Source organism: Lates calcarifer, linkage group LG3 (assembly GCF_001640805.2).
Source record: "Lates calcarifer isolate ASB-BC8 linkage group LG3, TLL_Latcal_v3, whole genome shotgun sequence".
Taxonomy (NCBI): domain Eukaryota; kingdom Metazoa; phylum Chordata; class Actinopteri; family Centropomidae; genus Lates; species Lates calcarifer.
Genome location: NC_066835.1, coordinates 10,185,900 through 10,206,814, shown reverse-complemented (window position 1 = coordinate 10,206,814; position 20,915 = coordinate 10,185,900). Strand labels below are relative to the sequence as shown.

Below are 20,915 nucleotides of genomic sequence, written 5' to 3'. Positions count from 1 at the left end.
AGATTGAAGGTAATGACAGTCAGATCATAACTGTGGATGGATGAAAACAAGGGTAATGGTTCGGTTGAAACACAGCAACAATTACTGGCAACTATCTTCATTACTGATTAATCATTTTGTTCAGTTTTTCAAACAATCACTGGTTTCAGCATCTCAAAAATGAGTATTTGATGCATCTCTTTGAAATATATAACTATAAAATACATATGTTTGGCTGCTAAACTTTTTGGACATTTTTAACATACAACGATTAATCAATCAACAAAATAACTGGCAGATTACATGAGTCAGTTAAAGCCCTCTTCTGCTTTCATTAATTTTCTCCCAACACAAACCTACACTGATAAATCAGAGTTCTAGTTAATATAGGACTATCACTGATATCACCATAGAAAACACACTGCAGAACATGCAGAACAAAAGGAACTGGAGGCTATTTAAAAACCAAGTCATCATGGCACTGTTTGTCCAGCGGACATCCTGCGTATTTTGGTTATCAGAGCACTCAGTCAGGCTCTAGTTACTAGATACACAACTATGATTATGAACTTACTGGAAAACAGCTTGACCAGTGCGGCAACATGAGCCACAATAAACGGACGTCAAGGACAAAAAAACACACACATACACACACACACAGAACAGGCCGTCACGTTCTTCTAGACACACATATACACACACACACATACATACCCACATCCACACCAAACAGAAATAACATAATAATAATAATATTAATAATATAATAATATTTCGATAATATTGAAAATAATAAAATATATTGTTGACAAAAAAATAATCAACAATAACACAGTTGTAATCCTGACTGGAGCATACACACAGACACACTCATCGCTGGCTGGACAGAAGGTGAAGACAGTGGCAGAAGGCAGTAACACGATCTGCAACAAATATGTAGAGTAGCACGTATGAGTAACGACACGCACCCACGAAACAAACACTCCGGTGACGCATGGGCCAGAACCATGAGTGGAGACTGAGAAGACACTGGAAACCCCCAGAATGACGCAGAGAGACTATTGTGGTTCATTAGGATCAAAAACATCATCAATACACACTGGTTATGTGTGCCAGCCATTTGAGTGGATGCTGACAAAAACATTTTTATCTCCACTCATTTAACTCATTGACTGTGTACCCAAGACCTCTATCTGAAACATTAATTCTTAACAGTAATTTTCCTCTTTGTTTGCCTTTTGTATTATAGCTCTGGCTTAATTAGCTCATCATGCTAAGTATAAATTTTACATGTGGCTGCTAACTGTGTCTTCTCTGCCAGGCACTTTGGCACGAATCCGGGCAGGTCTTACAGTCAGTGGTCCAAACATTTAGATTTGAGTCTTGCCTGCTGGACAGCTGGTCATACTTAAATGTGGGCAAAATGTTCTCTATAACCACAGCCTCATCATAGCCAGGGAATCTGGGAAACAGATCAGTGTGTTAAAGTAGCAGCGGGCTCACACACATCCGCAAAATGACCCCGACTTGGGGTTTTGCTGTTAAAACCTATGTTTTTGTTTCCATTCATGGTTCTGCCCACAAATTTCCTGGCTCAGGTGAAAGAGAAAACAAGCCGAGAGGATATGGGGATGTGGCGGGGACCCAAATTAAACAATGGCCAGAAGAGTCTACACACACACTCACATAGACCCACACACTGCACTATTACACCTGTTAGATGCATTAATATCCATATAAGATAATGAAAATTTGAGCACATATTCTGTTCACCTGTAAAATTGCATGGTCCACATGCACACACAAAGTTTGTCTCAATCACTCACACTCTCAAACTCACGCACACACACAAGCACACGCGCGCGCGCGTGTACACACACCACACACACACACACACACACACTGAGGCTTAAGAGGATTTTTCCTGAAATTACTTTAGGCTTTCACTTTCCCCACAATAGGGCAATCACCACTGTGTGGGATATGCCATCAGAAGAAAATGGAATAAATTCCTATTTTGGCAGAAGCAACAAAACTGAAGCAGTGAACTGTAAATGATTATTACTATTGTGTTTTATTCAAATAGGAATGAAAAGACTTGACTACAGGAGGCTAATTAGATGAAGACAGTTGGTATGTTGGGAGAGACTTGGTGCTCTGTATGGGTCCTTTTAACAACCATGAAAAGGATACAAGAGAGGAAAAGAGGCTTACACAGTATCTGGCTCTCCTCCCCAATGATCGTATTTAGTTGCACCACTTTGTTTTCTTCATGCTGCTCACATTTTTATGCTTGTTAGGAAGGTGCTATGACCTCGACAATGAAATCTACTTCACTCTGCAACTGCATTAGACCAAATTACAGTCAATTCATCAGTTGCAGTAGCTCACACATGCACACAGACTCACCCTCTACACCTACACTCCACAGGATTTAAAACTGCCTCATGTCCAGCAGCAAGGCTAGACCACACTGGAACAACACAAACATTCATGCTGCATAGTAAGAACTAATAAACAAATAGTACTACTACTACTAAAGACAAAAGTAGGCAACAGCAAAATCTTAGGCATAGATTTTGTTGTTTTTTTTCTGGAGGCACAAACACAATGATAAACCAAACTGTAGATCAGTCACTGATGATCTGTCAACACTTAAGGTGGCTGTGACACAAATTTACAAAAGGAGTGAAAATATGAATGAGACATAATCAAGCCTTATTCAGCTTTGAAATGCATAAGAGGAGCACCACTGTGAACAGGCTGCAGCCAATTCTCAAACACCTGTGGATATTCTGTCCTTGAAACAGTGGTTCCAGAGCCACACCCCCACAGTTCGCTGCTATCTCTTTCAAACTGACTTAAATTACATTTACTTTAAATACACAGTGTAGTATTAGACATCAAATCTATTAATAATTTCAGCATCATTAATATATACCAGTTAAACAAGCCTGTATTTCAGTTAAATGCTGATTTTCTCTTTCTCAATGACGCTCACCATTCTTATATGTAAATGTAAGTGAAATAATATAAAAGCACAGCTGTACATGTTTCTCAGGATGTCTCCATCAACTGTATGTCCCTTAAGAAGTTCTCTCTTATTTCTACACTAACTACATATCTGCCAAATTAATTTTGTTTATAGACGCCCAGTCAAAATTAAAGTCAAGAGCCCTGTAGGTACAGAAGAACCAGAGGGGAACCTCAAGTGAAATTTACATGTACAGAATGAGGTATTTAGAATCATATATTTGATTTTTTTTTCTCATGTGGGCTATTCATAATATCTATACAACACTCTAAGATAAACTAATATTAGAAAATAAGACTTGTATGTTAATACCTTCGACTCATAAACACACTTTAAGAAAGTTAATTTCCCGGCAGGAAATCAACTGTTAACACTGGTCGAGCTCTTCCCCCTAGCGTCTACCTAGCGCCATTACAACAATACAGGAGAGACAGTGCAATTCAATGTAGGATTTTAAACAAACTTTCTTACAGGAAGAACCGTGACAGCTCCGGGCATGTTTCTCGATACAGTGCAGCAGCGTCTAACAGAAATATGACAGATTTTTCGTCATGAGAAGTCTTCATTTTCGAACAGTGTCCTGCTGCGACGCGTGTAACTTCGCTGTTAGAACTTCCTCTTCATTTAAAAAGAACAGAAAGTTGGTGACGGAGGCTAAAATGGCGTCCTTAAAGAGGCGCCTTGAGCTGCAGCGGCTACGAGGTGTGGAAAATGTGTTAATTTTGATCTAGATAAAGCTAACGTTGTCGCTGGGTGGCTACACGATAGAAACCCACGTTGGGTCGCGAGATTCTGACGTTGCATGCGTTGCATTGTGGGGAAGTGAGTCAACCAAACACACTGCGGAACCACTCCTTGGCTGGGCAGCCTATGTTAGCCAATTTTTTGTCCTCTACTTAGTAATTTGTCCTAAAAAAAATAAACAGACTAAAGTTAAATTAAATTAAACAACACTGGAATGATTAAAAAAAAAAACAATGAAATAGATACAGACTAAACTCTCTAAACAAACATTAACTTGATTTAAAATGAAATGTACTTTTAAGAGGTGTGTGTAGGGGTCACTTATCAGGAATTAGGTTACAGTCTGGAGTCAGTGCGTGTATGATCGATCATTAGACATGTCATGTACAGTAAACTTAAATCCTCAAATATTAACTCATGACTGCATTTCTGAGATATCCAAGGATGACAAGTTATTAATTTAGCTCAAGTACAGTCAGCCCAAGCTCCACTGAATAGATATTCTTTGATGTCATCATTCCTTAGATCTTATTGGACAGTAGAATTACCAATGTTGGCAGTGGGGTATATTGACATCATTATTGCTGTATCCTGCGCATATCAGAGCTCTAACAGTCCAGGTTTCTCTAGCTCCAAAAAGCCACACACATTAACCTATGCCATCCGACAAGAACTCAAGGTATCGCTTGAGTCTATAAAAACTCCTGCTGTATCCAGTGAAATTACTGCATCGGATGTGAAAGGTAATTCTGCTGGGAGAAAGAGAGCTACAATGTGAAATTGGATATTTTGAAGCAGCAGCAGCAGCAGAGGCAGCAGCGGTGGTGGTGGTGGTGGGGGGGGGGGGGGTTTGAAGATCCTATTCAGTGCGCACTGGCGATGGGTACCCTCTGGTGTGCGGACATCAAAAGAAGCAGCAACCCGGTCAGACGCGAGCCCCGCGGTACAGAGGCGGCCAAACGACAAGACAGAAGTTACAAAGAGGTTTTGTTCGAGACACAAGAGGGGGATTTCATTCAGCAGCGGGCGATAGCGGAGCTCCCTGCTCTGTTCTGCTCGTGTCAGAGTGTCCAAGGAGGCTGATCGTCGGACCGGTGTGTTTTACGCGCATCTTTTCCCGGAATATGCATCCTGCTTAACAGTAGGTTTTCACGCCTTCACGCATAATAAATACTGTTATTTTAGTCAGAGGAAGAAAATTTAGCGATTTTATGGCCTATTATAAATTATGATGGTCCCACGTGAACCTCGGTTAAAACAGAAATAGGCTCTAATGGCATCCTTTCAATTGATAACTGATCATTTTCATCCTATAATGTTTCTTTTGGAACTTTAGCATAGAAGTACAATATGGAGTAGCTTATATAGGGCATTGGAATTATATATATATGTATATGTATATATACAAAAGAACAGCACAGTACACACTCTTGATAGTGAGTTAATAGAATTAATAGCCTACTATTGTTATCCATTATAATTTACTAATAATTTATGTTTTTCTAGGCTGACACTTTGCTGCTGTGAAGTCTGAAGTGTTAGACAATTTTGTTCTTCACAGGTTACACTTCTGTCTTTGCAATGGGTGTGCGCGTGTGTGTCCGTTAATGGAGGGTAGGGGTGGGGGCTGTCACCACACACCGAAGAGATATTAAATCACCGGAGCCAGTGCAGAGCGCTCAGAAACTGATGGAGTAAGCTAAAGTGTGAGGGATTGCTCCTCACTTTGTCCGCGAGTAAATCTTCACTTTATCAGGCGCTGTCAGACAGGCGCTTCCAAACACGCGCGCGCGCCGCACACACACACACACACACACACACATACACGATTGAGCCAGAGCTCGTGCGAGCCCCCCGCGCGCGTCTAAGTGTATGTGTCTGCGGATAAACGGATTTTCCCTTACTACCAGGACTTAATTGACTCGCGATTCCGGGGGAGAGTCAGACAGAGACTGACAAGACGAGCAGGCAGAGAGGCTATGGTGCTCAAAGTGGGACCACATCCTCATCCTCATCCTCCTCTTTACTGCCGTGCAACGGGAAGGAAACAGAAAGCAAAGAACAAAAACGACGAGGGCTGTGATAGAAAGGTAGGGCTGAGTGGTTTCTCACTCCTTTTTCCCAACTGATTGTGGTGTCTCATAAATTATATAAAATTGGCAGAAATGAATGTTGTAGCTGTGACGACCCCCCCCACACACACACACACGATCAAAGACTTGTAGAATGCTTCTCCACTGATCTGAACCTAGATTTCCTACAGGGCACAGGAAATCTGAAGCCCATGGAGATCAATCACATAACTACCAGACAGCAGTGTAGTGTTAGTAAATCTTTGAAGGCTGCCTGGAAGTGTGAGGAAATGTATTTCCGTACAGAAACATTTGAAATTCAACAGATGCTTTGCAGCTTTTTAAGTTCACATTTTTCGAAATCAGTTTGACCGGTGAGGATTTAAACCTTGAAACTGTTTGGTGAGTGTGGTGCTCTGCTGACTCATAGATGATGGAACCTGCAGCCTCCTGACAGTATTAATGCACTGCTCACTGAGCCATGCAGGACCACACCTGTCTCCGCTCTGTGCTGTGGTGAGACAGGTCTGATGTTATAACAGGACACGACTTTCACCTCTGGAGGACCTCACCGGAGAGCAGAGACATCCCAATGTGTCCTGTCAGCACCTGCAGGCATAAGCCAATCCCAGCAGCAGCAGAAGCAGCAGCCATTGAGCCAGCTACCGCTCCTGAAACGCAACACCAACTCCAATAGTGCTGAGAGAGCTCAGGAGAAAAGGCACAATGTACTGTACTTCTGTGTGTGTGTGAGAGAGAGAGAGAGCTTAAGCGCACGCACACACGTGATTACAGACAGTTGCGTCTGTTGAACATTTTTGCAAGGACTTCTTGCAGCCATGGAGCTCGAGGGTCCACTTCAATCAGTTTTCTCCTGTGTAGAGATGTAAACTGCAGATTTGCATTCATCTGCGGCTGTTATCTCAGGTCATTCTCCTGCAGAACTCCCTGACTTTACACATCTCCAGCAGGAACACTGCTGAGTTTAACAGTCTATATTCTGTAATGAGTGTAATTATCCACTTGAATTAATAATTAATAGAGTATAATAAAGGGCACTCACTGAGCCAGGTTTTATGCTGTGTCCCGATAACTGGCTGCATTTGTTTTAGTCTTTTGTGCATAAACATCTTGTTAGTGCAGACTTGCTAATCCTAAGCTTATACTCAGTACTTTTGAGCAGCCAGTGCCTCTGTCTTTCCTCTTGTATCTCAGTGCAGACGTGCATCCTTGTGCGAGTTTGTGAGCATTTTCCAGGCTTCTGTTTCTTCATTCCTGTTTTTAATGCATCATTTAGAGAGTAAGAATTCTTCAAGCAACCCTGAGTTTTTGATGCATTTATCACAGTCATTCTTTGAATCACAGCATGAATGAGTAGTCTGGCGCAGGAACACAGAGTAAGAGAAGACCAAGGTCACAGCATCACTCGCTTAAAATGGATTTTGTCTACGCGCAGGTTGGAAGTTGTCTTTACTTCGTTGAGAATTATCACATAATCCCATGGACAATGCTTGAAGGACAACAGCTCTCACATTCTACTTCAGTAAAAACCAGTAGTCTGATGGCTTTGAAATGCTATTTTGCAAAGCTGCTCTGTGAGATAAATATAATGTTATATTCAGCATCTGAAGTGATTACTCCCTCCATGGAGATTATTTGTGAAGAGGGCTGAGTCACTCAACTGTTACTGGAAGCTGCACATGTACAGGCCAAGAGACTTTTCCCCCTGTGCTATTCTCAACAAAACCTTCCTGCATGTACTTTGCTTCTTGATGGAGGAGCATGTGAAAACTCAAAAGGAGGTGATCTGGTTATTCGACCTTGACATTCATCTTTTAACAGTTTTTTTTAAAACAATGCCTCAGAGCGAAATTCTCTATAGATCTCATTTTTAGGCAATGAGAGCAAATGTGTTTTTGTGTCTCTGAGCAAGGCAGAGTGTGTATGTGTGTGACTGTTTGCATGCATCTTTATGTGGATGTATCTATATGCGCCGACTGGTGCGGGGCGCGTTTGGGAAGTAGAGCTGCTGGTACGGATTATGTTTCGACACCATGCATAATCAGGTTGAGTAGAACAAAGATGTTAGGTCTACAAACAGGGTTTGTTTGGATCAGGACGATCCCGGCATCCAGAACCCTCGAGAACAGTGGCTCATTCACAAGACACCAAGGGAGAGAGACCCAGTGGAGAGACCAGCGAAGGTCTCTGTAAAAGCTTGTGTATCCTCAGAGAATAACAAGGAGAGGAATGGTGAGGAATAATAAAGCTGACTTCCATTGTGGTCTTTTTCACATTAAAATGATAGAAGGTTTGTATTCAAAGATTGAAAAGCACTGAGAAACTTAATAGTTGTACATAATTATTACAGTAAAGTGACTATAAGTAAAACTCTTTGTGCATTAGTTTGGAATAGATGTAATAAGAACACTGTGCTCGGCAGATACCAAACAGTACCCCTGCGTTTACAGAAAAAAAAAGCCTTGCCCATATGATGATTCACTCATTTAAGGTCACTGTCGAAAGTTGTCAGTTGGATGACAAGGCTTAAAAGTTAAGAGTTAAGCCTAAGCCCAGTTGTAAAATCTTGCTTAGAATTTGTGGTGCCTATTTGTTTATTAGCTCCCTGTGGCCTTGATTAAAATGAATGGGCTCACAGCCTAACACCCAAAGTGGCTGCCAGACAAGACTTTTCTTTTCCCTCTTAAGTCGAACCTCAGACAGCTAACTGATTGTTGCGGAGCCAATCGGCATCCTCAGTGACCTCGAATGTACACACATACACACATTTAATGTACATGCAAATGAATGCGCGCCTGTGTATGTGCATGTGAAGTTTTATACTGTCATCACTGTTGCATTATGGATAAATCCGGCGATGCCTTTTGCCTGATGTGATAATGAAAAGCCTGAGTAATTGGCATGAGTAGCCTCTGTAGACTGTCTCATTATAAACAAGTTAATACAGCACTGTTACTAATGAACATAAACTAGAGATGGAGTAGGGGCAAGATAGGGGGCACTGGCATTATGTAAATATGGGGATCTGGTATGCTGATATTCTTTTGTTTTCTCAACCTATTTCCTCATGAATGTAATGTGCAGTTTTTTCCACCAAGGCTCTTCTTCTCATGATTTGTTGGCAGACTAAAATTCTGCCTCAATATCACACCCTAATCAGAGGAGCCACGCCACTGTTACAGCCGGCACAATGCACCATTGTTAATCCGTCTATTGTGTGAATCTTTGAATAGGGGAGGATCTTCTCGAATGATAAGGTTTTTTGGTAAAGGGATGCACGGCACGTATCCATTACACTCTGTGTGATCATTGTCCTGATTATGGAGAATAAGTGGGACTTATTACTCAACATCAATACTTCAGTTACAAGTCCCATTAATTGCACACAGCACGTCTGCTGCATTTTCATCTGGCAAAGTCATTTCAATCCCGTCCAAACCCATTGTCGCGGTGGTAATGAAAGGCAATTCACGTAAACGATTGAGTGTAAAATCTGGGTGGCCTCTTTCTCACAGCAGCCAAGTTGCCTTGAGCAGTTTCCAGTAGTACGCCATCCATTATTAGACACTGTTTTTGTCAAACGTCCTATATGAAGGCAGGGATGCACTGTGACTTCGATTTACAAGCCAAAGCCTAGCAAGTGTGCGTGTGCCTCACTCACTTGATGTAGGATATCAGCTACTCCTGACAGCACACTTCAAAGGGATCACTCCCAAGTGTTAGGCAGCCTTTCTGCCCCCCCGATAAAATATCTCTGCAATTCTAGCCGACAGTGTTACCGTTAAAGCTTCCAGAGACCTCACTCTGACCCAAAACCTGTTCAAAATCTCAACTGTTTTCCACTTCTTTAAAAAAATATATGTGTTCTCCTTTATAAGCTTTTTTATTCAGAATAGAAAAAAGGGTTAAATGAATTGAATTTTGCCCCTGGCTCTCCTCTACTTTCTTTTTCTTTTTTTGCGTGCTTTGTCCTTCAGCTCCTTTCATCTGTCCTCTGAGTTCATATCCCTGTAGTCTCAAATCTAGGTTGGACCCATTTTCATCCAAGGAACTAGGCGAGAGAAAGATCGTGTAATTGCCTAACAGTTAGAGTACTGCACCACAAAAGCAGAAGTCTGGTTTAAGCAGTGAGGCTGATGTAAGCATCTTTGAAAGAACAGGGATATTGGAGAATGGAGCTGACAGGATTATACCACAAAGCAGAAATTTGGGGGTAAATGTCACAGAAAGAAAAGGGCCATTGATTATTTTTGTTGTTTTGCCTGTTGATCTTCCTTCTGCAGATATGAGGACATGTCTGTGAAACTATGGCATTTTCAGACCTTTGTTTGTGATATGCGCAGCTTAGAGTTCACTCAGCTATGACCTTTTAATGCCTGTTACATGGCAGACACCCTGAGAGAGACAAGTAGAGAACGAGAGAGAATGACACAGGCTTGGCGGTGGTTTGGGAATTGATTGCATGCCCTCTCCCTCTCTGATGACAAACCACTTCCCCATGAGACCAATAGACAGCATAAACATCAGTTTACTTGCACACATTTCTAATTTTTACGCCCCAAATCAGATCTTATTTCTTTCCGATGCAGTGCACAACTATGATAATGATTACATTTATTTCCAATGACATGCTCCAATTTTGCCACAAGGCTTCTATATAAGGACGCAGCAGACAGATCTTTTTCTGTGGACCCGTGGCACTGGTAGTCATTAACCTTCTAGTCAGGCAATTTGGGCCAGAGGAGTGTTTTTCTCTGGATGTGGAGCAGAGTGGGTATAAGATGTAGCCGGGAAAGCCAACCCCCTCTTTGCAAGGTGAAAAAAGGCCATTTTCATTGGCCAGGTGATGAATGCGGTGTCAGTGGAGGTGCACTGCCCTTTTGGCGCTCTCCTCTTCACTCTCATTCACTTGCCATTAGTATTTCCCTTCATTCTATTACCCCCCTCGTTCATTTTCCTCCCCACCCGCCTGTCTCATCCTCTGGTCCCACCAGTCACTCTCTTCCTCTCATTTTCTTCCCATCTGCTCCCCCTGTCTCTGTTACAGAATCTATTGCAATTGACTTTATCTCTTTTTGCCCCCCCCCCCCACCCTCCCACCACCACTCCCAACCTCCCCCATTTCCTTCCTCTTCATCTCCCTGTCTCCCTCTTCACAGTGGATCAGCTGTTGACGGCCCTCTGAGCTGAAGGTGACCTGTTGGCTGGGCCAAGGGCTGCAACACAGGACATGGGTCCTGCCTCTCCTCCCCGCTCGTGTCTTGTGTTGCAGCCAGTGGAGCTGCCTGTCTGCCCCTCTGCCGGTCTGTCTGCCCGCCCGCTGATGAACTGAGCTCCCAGAACAGATGGATCCTACCAACTGCGGACCTGCTGACCCTGCTCCTCACTTTACAACCAAGCTTGTGCCTCGTCACTGACATTTTCAGTGTAGTTTTCAAAATCAATATACTGTCCTCTCTCACAGTTTAAAGGCAATAAAGTACTTTAGAGAAAACATTACTCCTATTGTATTTGTAATGATAACAGCAGGATTCAAAGGTAATTTGTTTTGGGATATATTAGGCTACGCTTGGTGTCCTCAGTTTAGATTCAGTACTTGTTTCAGGTCATGTCTTATCAAGCATATTAGCTGCAGTCCTCAGAGAATACCTCCCTGGTAACATTTGCACTGTGACATTTAAAGCAAAGTTAGCACCATTGCAGATTATTATTCTTTTGAAACCATAAACACACGGCAAGCCAAATGACTTTTAAATGAACCTTGTCTTGCATCAAATGAAGCAGCACTTCTGACTTTCCCAGGGAGCAAACATCATCATGAAGCAATAGCTCCTGACAAGGTCAACAGTGATTTACCTATGGGGGAGGCAGGCAGGTGCTGGGGAGGCACGCGCTGGCTGTCTAAGCCCCCTAAAATGCTTCCTCATCTTCCCCCCAGGTTGCAAATGAACAACACAGACAAAGAGGTTAAAAGAGTCACACGAGATAGCTTCTGTCTTTGTTCTTATCTCAATAAGAAGGAGGGAGTACAGAGGACAGAGATGCAGTACAATGCCTCCTTCCACCAGATGTGACCGTTCACCCTGCATTGTCACTCAAACACAACTCAGGCCCAGTCAGAGATCACTATGTGCATGAAGAGGACAGAGGGAAGGACAGTGGGGTGAGGAGAAGTGGCTGTGTGTTTCTGCACATCAGGTGTGGTTGTTTTGAACATGTGGATCTCTGCAATAATGGAGTGTGTGTGAGTGTGTGTGTGTGCTTTAGAGAAGAGAAAATGAAGCCATTTTCTGACAGGGGTGTCACTTGATTGGAATGTAAATCTGGGTGCGGATGCTTGCTGTTTTCAATCTCCCCCTACCCGGACTGTTTACTAGAGGGATTGAAAGGAGGCTGTGTGCTGAATGCTGTGTGAGCTGATATAGGCTGGCTGTGTTTACCTCATGTTGGTGCAGACGTCTAAGAAGCAATATTATTTATTTACCATTATACAGCTCAGAGTGCTGCCACAATACTTTTGTGACATACCTCCTTGAATATTCCCTGACCTGATCTTATGGTGGACTTAAAATGAAATAACTCTGAAACAGCATGTTATCATTGAAGTACATCTTTTCTCGGTTAGCTTAACCGAAACCACTTCAGGGTAACTTTTTTCAGTTCAGAGTTTAATCTTCCACTTTTCTTGGATGGTTACAGTTGGAATTTTTCATGGAAAGAATTTCAGAAGTCCGTTTTTGGTTTGAAGACTAAAATTTTGAACATTTGAACATTTTACAAAAATACTTTTTATTTCTTGATTGCAGTTGGATAAGAAGATAAATACCACTCTTGTGACAATGGCCTGGAATATTTCTTGGTTTCTTGTTACCTTCAGACAGAGCCAGGGTACCTCTTTAAATCTTTATGCTAAGCTAAGCTAACCAGCTGCTTGCAGTAGCTTCTAATACCACACAGAAATTAGGGTAATATCTATCGTCTTAGGTTTTACAAACAAGCTATAACATGTCAATATGTGACCTTTAGAGGTGCTGGTTGTATGGATTTTATTACCTTTGAACAGAGCTGGTCTAAGCTAAGCTAACCAGCGGCTGGCGCTAGTTTCTAATACGATACCGACATGAGAATTATCAGTCTTTTCATCCAACTAAAAACTGTGGAATTATTTAATTAAATGATAATACAGTGACAGTAGTTTTTTTATATAGTAATTAGCTAAATGAAACATCTGTGTCTTAAACCCAGAGAAGTGAGCAGGACACTCTGAGATCCAACAGATTGCTGGGTCTTAACAAGGATTTGCTGTGCCGCATATTTTTCCACACCAGTGCACTTTGTGTCTGCAATCAGCAGTTACAGATTGAGAGAGAGAAAGAGCTATCCCCCTCGCTGCTGCGGTTTAAACCCCCCCCCCCACACACACACACACCCTAGTTGATATGGAAATGCTACGGCAACAATATCAAGTCAAGGAATTTATTCAGTTCACAGAGTGGAGGAAGAAGAGAGACTGAAGGCAGGTTAGGGAGTGGGAGGGGAGCCAAGAGTGAAACCCTCTTGTTACAAGTGTCTTGTCACTTTGTGTTAGGTTGGATAAATGTGCATCGCATGACACGGCAGACACCCTGGGCTGAATGTCATGCCACCAAGTTAAAAGACTGACATTTGTTTGATGATGACATGTGGTGAAATAGAGTCGGCATTGTGAGGAAATAAAATTACAGAGGGTACGATAAGATGAGAGAAGGAGTTATTTCACATCTCGTGGCCATCAGTTCCACTGCACTTCCAGGCTAATCAACTATTATTTATGTGCTGTCATTGGTGCTGAAATGCAGGTATAGACAGGAATGAATGATAATATGGCTGGATGCTCGTAGTCAATTACAACATATTAAATGTAGTCAAAGACAAAGAGTGGACACCAAGGCCTCATAAAGTCAGGCTCGCTCACTGTGATAAAGGATTGCCAATATGCATCAGGCACATTTATGAGATGGAGTGCATGGCAGCGTAATCAATTCCTCAGTCTATATTCAGTGACTGTAGATCCATTCACACACAAGGTCATAATGTATTTTGTGTTTTGATGCCTATTACAAAGGGCCAGATGGTAAAAGGGGGAGAGGCTATGGGCAACAGAAAACATGCTGAAGAAAAGGGGAAGAGTGTGTTAGAGAGGTCCTTCTCCGTCAATTATACCATAACTCTGCCATCACTTTGCGAAAAGTGAGGAAGCCACAAGTACCTGACTCCATCCGAGGACCCTGAGGTTTTAGAACTGCCTTATTATACCAGCACTCCCAGGGGAGATGACAGAGGAAGGCTCTTTTTGAGCAACTTAGCAATGATAAGAGGCTCTAAAGAGAGACCGGGGAGGGGAGAGAGTGAAAGAGAGGGAAGAGGAAGCTAAGTATTAAAAGTGGGGGAGTTAGAGATGGTAGAAGAGGGACGGAGAGATTGGCAGCTGGGAGAGATAAAAACAGGCTAGCAGAAAAGAGAAAGTAAAGGGAAGGAAAGAGAATGGCAAAGCAGAGATAGAGAGTGGCGAGTAGGGAAAGGCAGCAGCCTTTTAGATAAGTAGTGAAAGGGACGAAGCCAGAGAGGCAGAGGATAGAGAGGGAGAACAGAGTGACTGGGGCTGATTTATTAAAACTGAGCGAGGCGGCACTGCAGAGACAGCTGCCACTTTTCACTGAGTTTCAGACATGGCGAGTGACACTGACACATCAGTCAATAGAAACAAAAACTTTGCCCAACTGTTCACCCAGAAAGTTGTGAACAGTGTTTGATAATTTGGTGGTGGAGGTCACTGAGGTTGTAGATGCCCAGAAAACAGGCATTCAAATATTAAGTATGCCAGTTGTGTGGCATGGTGTGTCAATAAAAAATAATAATAAAAAAAATCCCTGCTCCCCACGCACCGATTCTGCTTTTTGTTCTCCCTATATTCATGTAAGTTTTTTTATGCAAGTCTGTTTACCCATTGCAGAGAAAACACAGACTGAAAAAATCCCCCAGCATGCAAGGATACGCTCCCAGTCACTCTGAAATGAAATAAGCAGTTTGAAAACAAGAATGAATAAGAGACATTTTCACCCTCTGCAGAGTCAGCACACAAAACAACCATTACCAGCATTACAATGAGAGCCATCTTCAGTTGTGCTGTATAGATCTTTCCCACGTAACAGGGACAGACAAAATAAAGAAAGAAAAAAACATAATAGAAGCAGGTTCTATACTAACTTGAGGAGAATTATAAATACTTACATAAAGAGGTTGTGTGAGGTTGAATGCCAGCATTTGTCAGCTTTTGAAAGCACTCAGCACACTTTGATGTGAGTTTTCAAAGCAATAACTTCCTCACAAAAGGAAGAAAATCACCAAGTTTTACCTGCGTAAATAAGCAAAGAAGAACAGTCATGGAAATTATGATTACATACGCTAAACACAAGCTGAATTGCCAGTTTGGCTGTGTTATAGAGGAGTTAATAAATGCTAAATGACATGCAACCTTATATGATCTACCTTCATCCAGTGTGATGGGGATTTAGTTCCTTCAAATTTTAAGCCCCTTCTCATTGAGTATTTACACAAGTCTGTCTACCTTATGCACATATTGTACCTGTATATCCATGTGTGGTTGTACGTCCATGTCTGCGTGTTTGTGTGTGTGTGTGGGTCATTGCACTGGGGGATGCCCTTGAAAGGTTCATTGAGTTGATGGACAGATTCAGATCACAGATTTCCTGTAAACTCACCGAGCCGTGTTCCAGGGAACAGGCAAACATTTTGTGATGCCCCTGGAAGCACTTGTAAGCTGTTGGAGTGTGTCTTTGATAATGCATATGTCAACATATGCTAAGCCTCACTGGGCTGATGGCCTGTAGTTTGGGGGGGAATTAGCTTGTGATTTTGATGAAATCCTGTATTTCATCGCTGTGTTGACACCTGAGGTGAAATCAATTCCATGCTGCCTTTAGTTATGGTGAGTGGATTAAAAATCGTGCCAGCTTTTCAAAGGATGTCTCTTTGCGGAGAAAATAAATAGACTTGAACTTCATTTCCCAGGCTGAAGCAATTCATGCAAAGTAAATACAAAAATCAAAGTTTGTCTTGGATGTCATATTCACAACAGAATGGCATCAACTGATGGCAAGAGATGGGATTCGCGGAAAATATTCCCCTCACATCTGCTCTGCCGGAATGGGTTTGTCCCCATGTCAGCTCCTGTGAGCACCACTTTTCCACCTCAAGGGCTTGTGGTGTGCGGGTTTGGGAGGAGTGTGCGCTTCTGTGTATGTGTGTACTTCCTACACACATACACAGAAGCGCACGCTGTGTGTGACTGTGCAAAGGTAGAAAGAGGCAGACAGGCAGATAAAGAGAGAGAGAGAGAAAGGAAAGACATTCAATGAAAGTGACATCAACATTTCTCTAAGTGATGCTGGAGAAATAAGACATACAAAAAAGACAAATGGAAAGTTAGGGCTCAAAGGCAGGCAGGGAGAGTCTAGGAGGAAGAAGAAATGGAAGAGATCAAAACAAGGAAATTGTGTGTGTTACAGAGAAACAGGCAAAAGTAATTAAAACCTCAAGAAACAGAGAAGAAGACAGATACGGAGTGAGGAGAAAAGCCACTGCTATAAAAAGTGCCTGAGCCGAAGAGAATTATGTGTAAAAAACAGACCACGAGTTCCTGAGGTAGCAAACATGAGAGGGACGGAGATAGAAAGGCAGGATAGAAGAGGGGAAACAGAGGACAAGAGAGAATGATACAAGCTTCAGAAGATGAGAAATGAATCTCCAGTTGACAGCAGATAGGGGCCAGTTATGATAAGTGTTGCCCCTCTCTATCCTCAGTGGGAGTATAGTCCAGTGCTGAGTTATCAGCTGCCAGTCCCCCTGCTCAGGTCCCACAGACACAAGGTGACCTTCTGTGCATCAGCCAGTCAGTGGCAGGGAGCTGCAGACTGCTGACAGTGACAGGTGTTCACTTTCAGCTCCCAGCTTCCCACCGGCATGCCGTCATTATAGTTTATTCATTCATTTTGAATTCACACAAAACTTTAAAGGGTAAAGAGGTCCCCCGCAGGGTGGACATGAATCAAGCAGTTTTTTCTCACATCGCACACACACTACTCCTTTTGCTTGGTTTGGAAAGGGGCCGTGATGTACATTCAATGAAGGGAAATCACAGCAGATGCGACAGGGAATGCATTAATGTTGACACCCTGTCAGTATCACTCACGAATGATGTGAGGCCAATTACGAGGGTGTTCCTTAAAGGGGCAGAGCTTTAAAATGGGTTAAGATGACAAAGACTAAAGTGATGAATTGCTGCATTTCCTGACTGCCTGGGATAATGTGTTTTCAACAGAGCCTGCTTTTCCACTGAAAGAGATAACGATTGCAATATATCAGTGAAATGTGAATTTAATGTGCTCAGGTTACAAGAGATCTGGAGGGTGAAAGTAAGGTTTTTCTTTTAATTTACTATCCAGATGCAATTTTCCGTTCCATTATCAACACATTTTTAGTTTATCACCGCCGTCATGAAAAGATTCACCTCACAGTACTTCCAGCCTAGCAGAAAAGACTTGAACCTGATGGAAATAAAGCACAAAGGCTCTAAAAGAAGTGGTAAACAAAGGTGTAAGACAGTTTGAGGAACTTCTAAAATCTAAACCTGATAAGAGGCTGCGGTGTGGCGGCTCTTACAACCTGTACGGGAAAAGAAGATATTAAAAATCCTCTGTCATCCACCAGCAGTTGCCAGTCGCTCATTTGGGAGCAGGACTTTTGGTGCAGCGGCCGCTCACGATAAACATTATTTGCAGGTGGTTGGGCCGAGGATGTTTTTTTATGAGGCCAGTGGCCATGAAAGCACCACTGTGCGGACCAGCTCTGAACAATTCTATTGTCCCACAGCTTTTTGATTAATGTGAGGGGCGGCTGAGGAACAATTCCAGCAGTGTTATCAGGAGCAAACAGAGGGAAACGAGGGGCCCCCCCGAGCTCAACAGGGGCCCCATCAGTGGGTCCCCAGGCCGCCTGGCTGTTATTCAGACAGCTGGATTGATAGCGTCTGATGTGGGTTATGTTTCTGTTTACCTACATGCGTGTGTGTGTGTGTTTGTGCTCACAGCTGGAATGGAGGGAATTGTGTTTCTGTGTTTACTCTGTGATTGAAAATCTCTCTTCCACTGCACTTAACCACTGATTGGTTTGACCTTGCTGACACAATCCATTTGTATTACCAACTATCCTGGAAAAAGAACTTCCATCACGCTGCATTTCACAGCTAAACCTATCTATGATGTAAATACAGCAGAGTGAAATAAAGACTGTCAGATAAGAGCAGATACTTATTTGCCTGATGTGGCAGTTACTTTGAAGACTAAGGAACAGCAAATACTATAATTATTTAAAGTCTAGACATGCACTTCTATCTTTGGCAGCTGCGTGATAATTCCCTATGATGATTATCTGTCTTGCTTCTAATTACAAATATTACACTGTTTCCTTACAAATGAGGCTGATGTATGAACGACTCACTCTTCCAGTCTACCAATCCTTCGGGCGTTTGCCACCCAAATGACGTCCCAAAAGAGAAAGAGCGAGAAAGAAAAGGATTCTTTATCACAAAACCTTGCTGGAAGAAACCATCAGCAGCTGTCACGCTCATTTAAGAAGGAACCAATTATAGCAATTTGACAGTTGTGCTCATTCTGAACAGCTCCTGTTTCAAAGGAGCAGGCCTGGCGTTCTGCCTGGCGCTCAGAACTTTGCACCCGTTTCTGGCAGAGGAGCTTCGTTTACATGCCACCCTCCTCTCCTCTCGTTTTTCCTCTCTCACCCTTTTCTGTCCCCCACCCCACTCTCTCTCTCTCTCTCGCCATCTCTTTCTTGCCACCCAATCCCCTCCCATTGTGAATCTAACACGAAACAAACAAGTTAGATGCTCACTGGACTGAATGCGATGTGTTGCCTGGACGACGGAGGGACAGGCCTGGGGAGTCTGGTGCTGGATGAGAGACTGGAGAAAAGTGAGGAGGTGGATGTGTGTGTATTTGTGTGTGTGTGTCTTTTAGACACTCCCATTGGGCCCCCTGGCTGGCGAGGACTGACTGCTGAGTGGGCTGATTGGCACATAGACACCCCACCCCCCACCCCCCGACGATCCCCACTCTGTCTCTCTCTCCTACTCCTCCTGCTCATCTCCTCTTCCTCTTACCTCGCTCTGTCATGCTGATGATACATTCTGCTTTGGGTCGACCTCAGCTGCATAAACAAGAGGCTGGTGCTTTGTCCTGCAACCTTGATATGGCCATCCAACGTACACACTACAACAAAAAGACAAGCATACACACACATTCAGCCTTGGTTGGCAAACATTTAAGAGAACCTCATCCTCAATGAACAGATTTTTTTCCATCTACAATTAGCATGCAGGGAGAACGCAGCTCAGCACACTGAGCTAAACAATCATAATTCTTACTTTGGAGTGGGCAGACACACACACACACACACACACACACACCACACACACACACACCACACACAAACTTTAGGTTAGGTTAAAGCTTAAGTAAGCCTTTTTCATTGCTTTCAAACCCACACACCCTCATAAACTACATCCCATGAGCCTTTTTTTTTCACAGCAGACATTTTGACTCATCACAGTAGGAAAAGGTGTCACTAATGTCACGCACAACACCAGGAACTGAACTGAATGGAATTAAGCAAGAGTTAATTTTATTATACACAGCTGCTGTTAAATGTCAAAACGTCTTCAGAGTAAACACTGCTTCAAAACTGAGATGCCAATTAACAGAATTTGTCAGCCACAGATGACAGATCTGTCAAACGGCACTCTGATATGTCATGAGACAATTAACAGCACTCCAAAAAGCTACAGCAACAATGACAAACAGCGATCACAAGTTGAAACCAATCAACAGATCCATGACAGAGGTACAGAGCATCTAAAATGTTTACAGTTAGACCTTACAAGCATCCTAGGATGACTCAACTTTGTAGCAGTGCTTGCAATACTGTAGTAACTGGAGATTTAGTTCTGTCAAATTTAAAGTTTTATGAAGGGCTTATATTATTTGTTAACTTCCTTTACGTAAGCTCTTGCACATTAAAATTATGCTCTCAAGTATAACCCTACTACCCTTGCCCAATAATCCATTTCTTAATTATTTACTGATCTAGAAAAAACATAAAATCACCACATCAAGTTACTATTTAAAGGCCCTGAAAACATATTTTATGAATCAGCTTTCAACTGTGAACAACAGGGTGCTACATAAACACAAAATGTTTTTTGTTAAACTGGTTTTGAAATTTTTAACTGAGAGATTTCTGTTTCGGTTTTATCTAAGCTTGAGTTTGAGGTGGGCGGGGCTTAGTTGGAAAGGAGTGATGTCACATACTTCTGCCCAATTACAATTTCAGAATGTGGTAATCGGCATCTGATGGCAGTTGCTGGGTTGTTTTCTTATTTTTCCCAGAAGCTGTTGATCAAACCACACGCTCCCGAAGAGGCAGAATAGCTGAGTGTTAAATTCTAAATAAATAATATCTTCTGATGTTATTTTATGAGCTTTAACTGTGGTTGTTGTTTGTTAAGACACAAATGTTAAATGTTCTGACATTTTTATGGCTATAAGTTACATTTATTCTTCAGCTGGACACTGCATACACAGCATATTGCAGACTGTCCCACATAAAGCACCACAAGCTCAGATTGATTGAGATGTCTCTCGCACACATGCACAGTGGCAGTCTCTGGCACAGAATCAAAAGGGGAGTGCCACCTGTCTTACCTGACTGTTCACCATACACTGTATAACTCTTCTTACAAGGTGAAAAGATGTCTTTGTTTTTTTTGTTGTTTTTTTACATGTTGTCCCATATCTGTCATGTCCTTTCGGCCATAAAAATCACATATGCTTTCTTGATTGTTTGTCCAGAACCTTTTGTTTGTCACTGTCTTTCTCTATCCCCCTGTGTGTCTCAGTCTGAACCACTTACGTATACACCCACGTCCAAAA

The 20,915-nt window shown here is 42.5% G+C and overlaps 1 protein-coding gene and 1 long non-coding RNA gene across 3 annotated transcripts in view; one reads left to right on the top strand and one right to left on the bottom strand.

The window, feature by feature from the left end:
* The window catches only part of lg3h18orf21 (linkage group 3 C18orf21 homolog), a 40,181-nt gene that overhangs the window by 16,341 nt on the left and 2,925 nt on the right, over window positions 1–20,915 (bottom strand). The window contains exon 2 of one of the 2 annotated variants that reach the window (XM_018697627.2): window positions 19,088–19,196. In XM_018697627.2, the coding sequence (XP_018553143.1) occupies window positions 19,088–19,140 (53 nt within the window). In that variant the 5' untranslated portion in view covers window positions 19,141–19,196. Of the gene's footprint in view, window positions 1–3,484; window positions 3,796–19,087; window positions 19,197–20,915 lie in introns of those variants that run through there. The other variant, XM_018697626.2, reaches the window with a different exon arrangement.
* Window positions 4,602–11,995, top strand: LOC108897831 (uncharacterized). The gene is made up of 3 exons (XR_001963356.2): window positions 4,602–4,898; window positions 5,668–5,847; window positions 11,010–11,995. It is a non-coding gene; the product is annotated as an uncharacterized LOC108897831 (long non-coding RNA).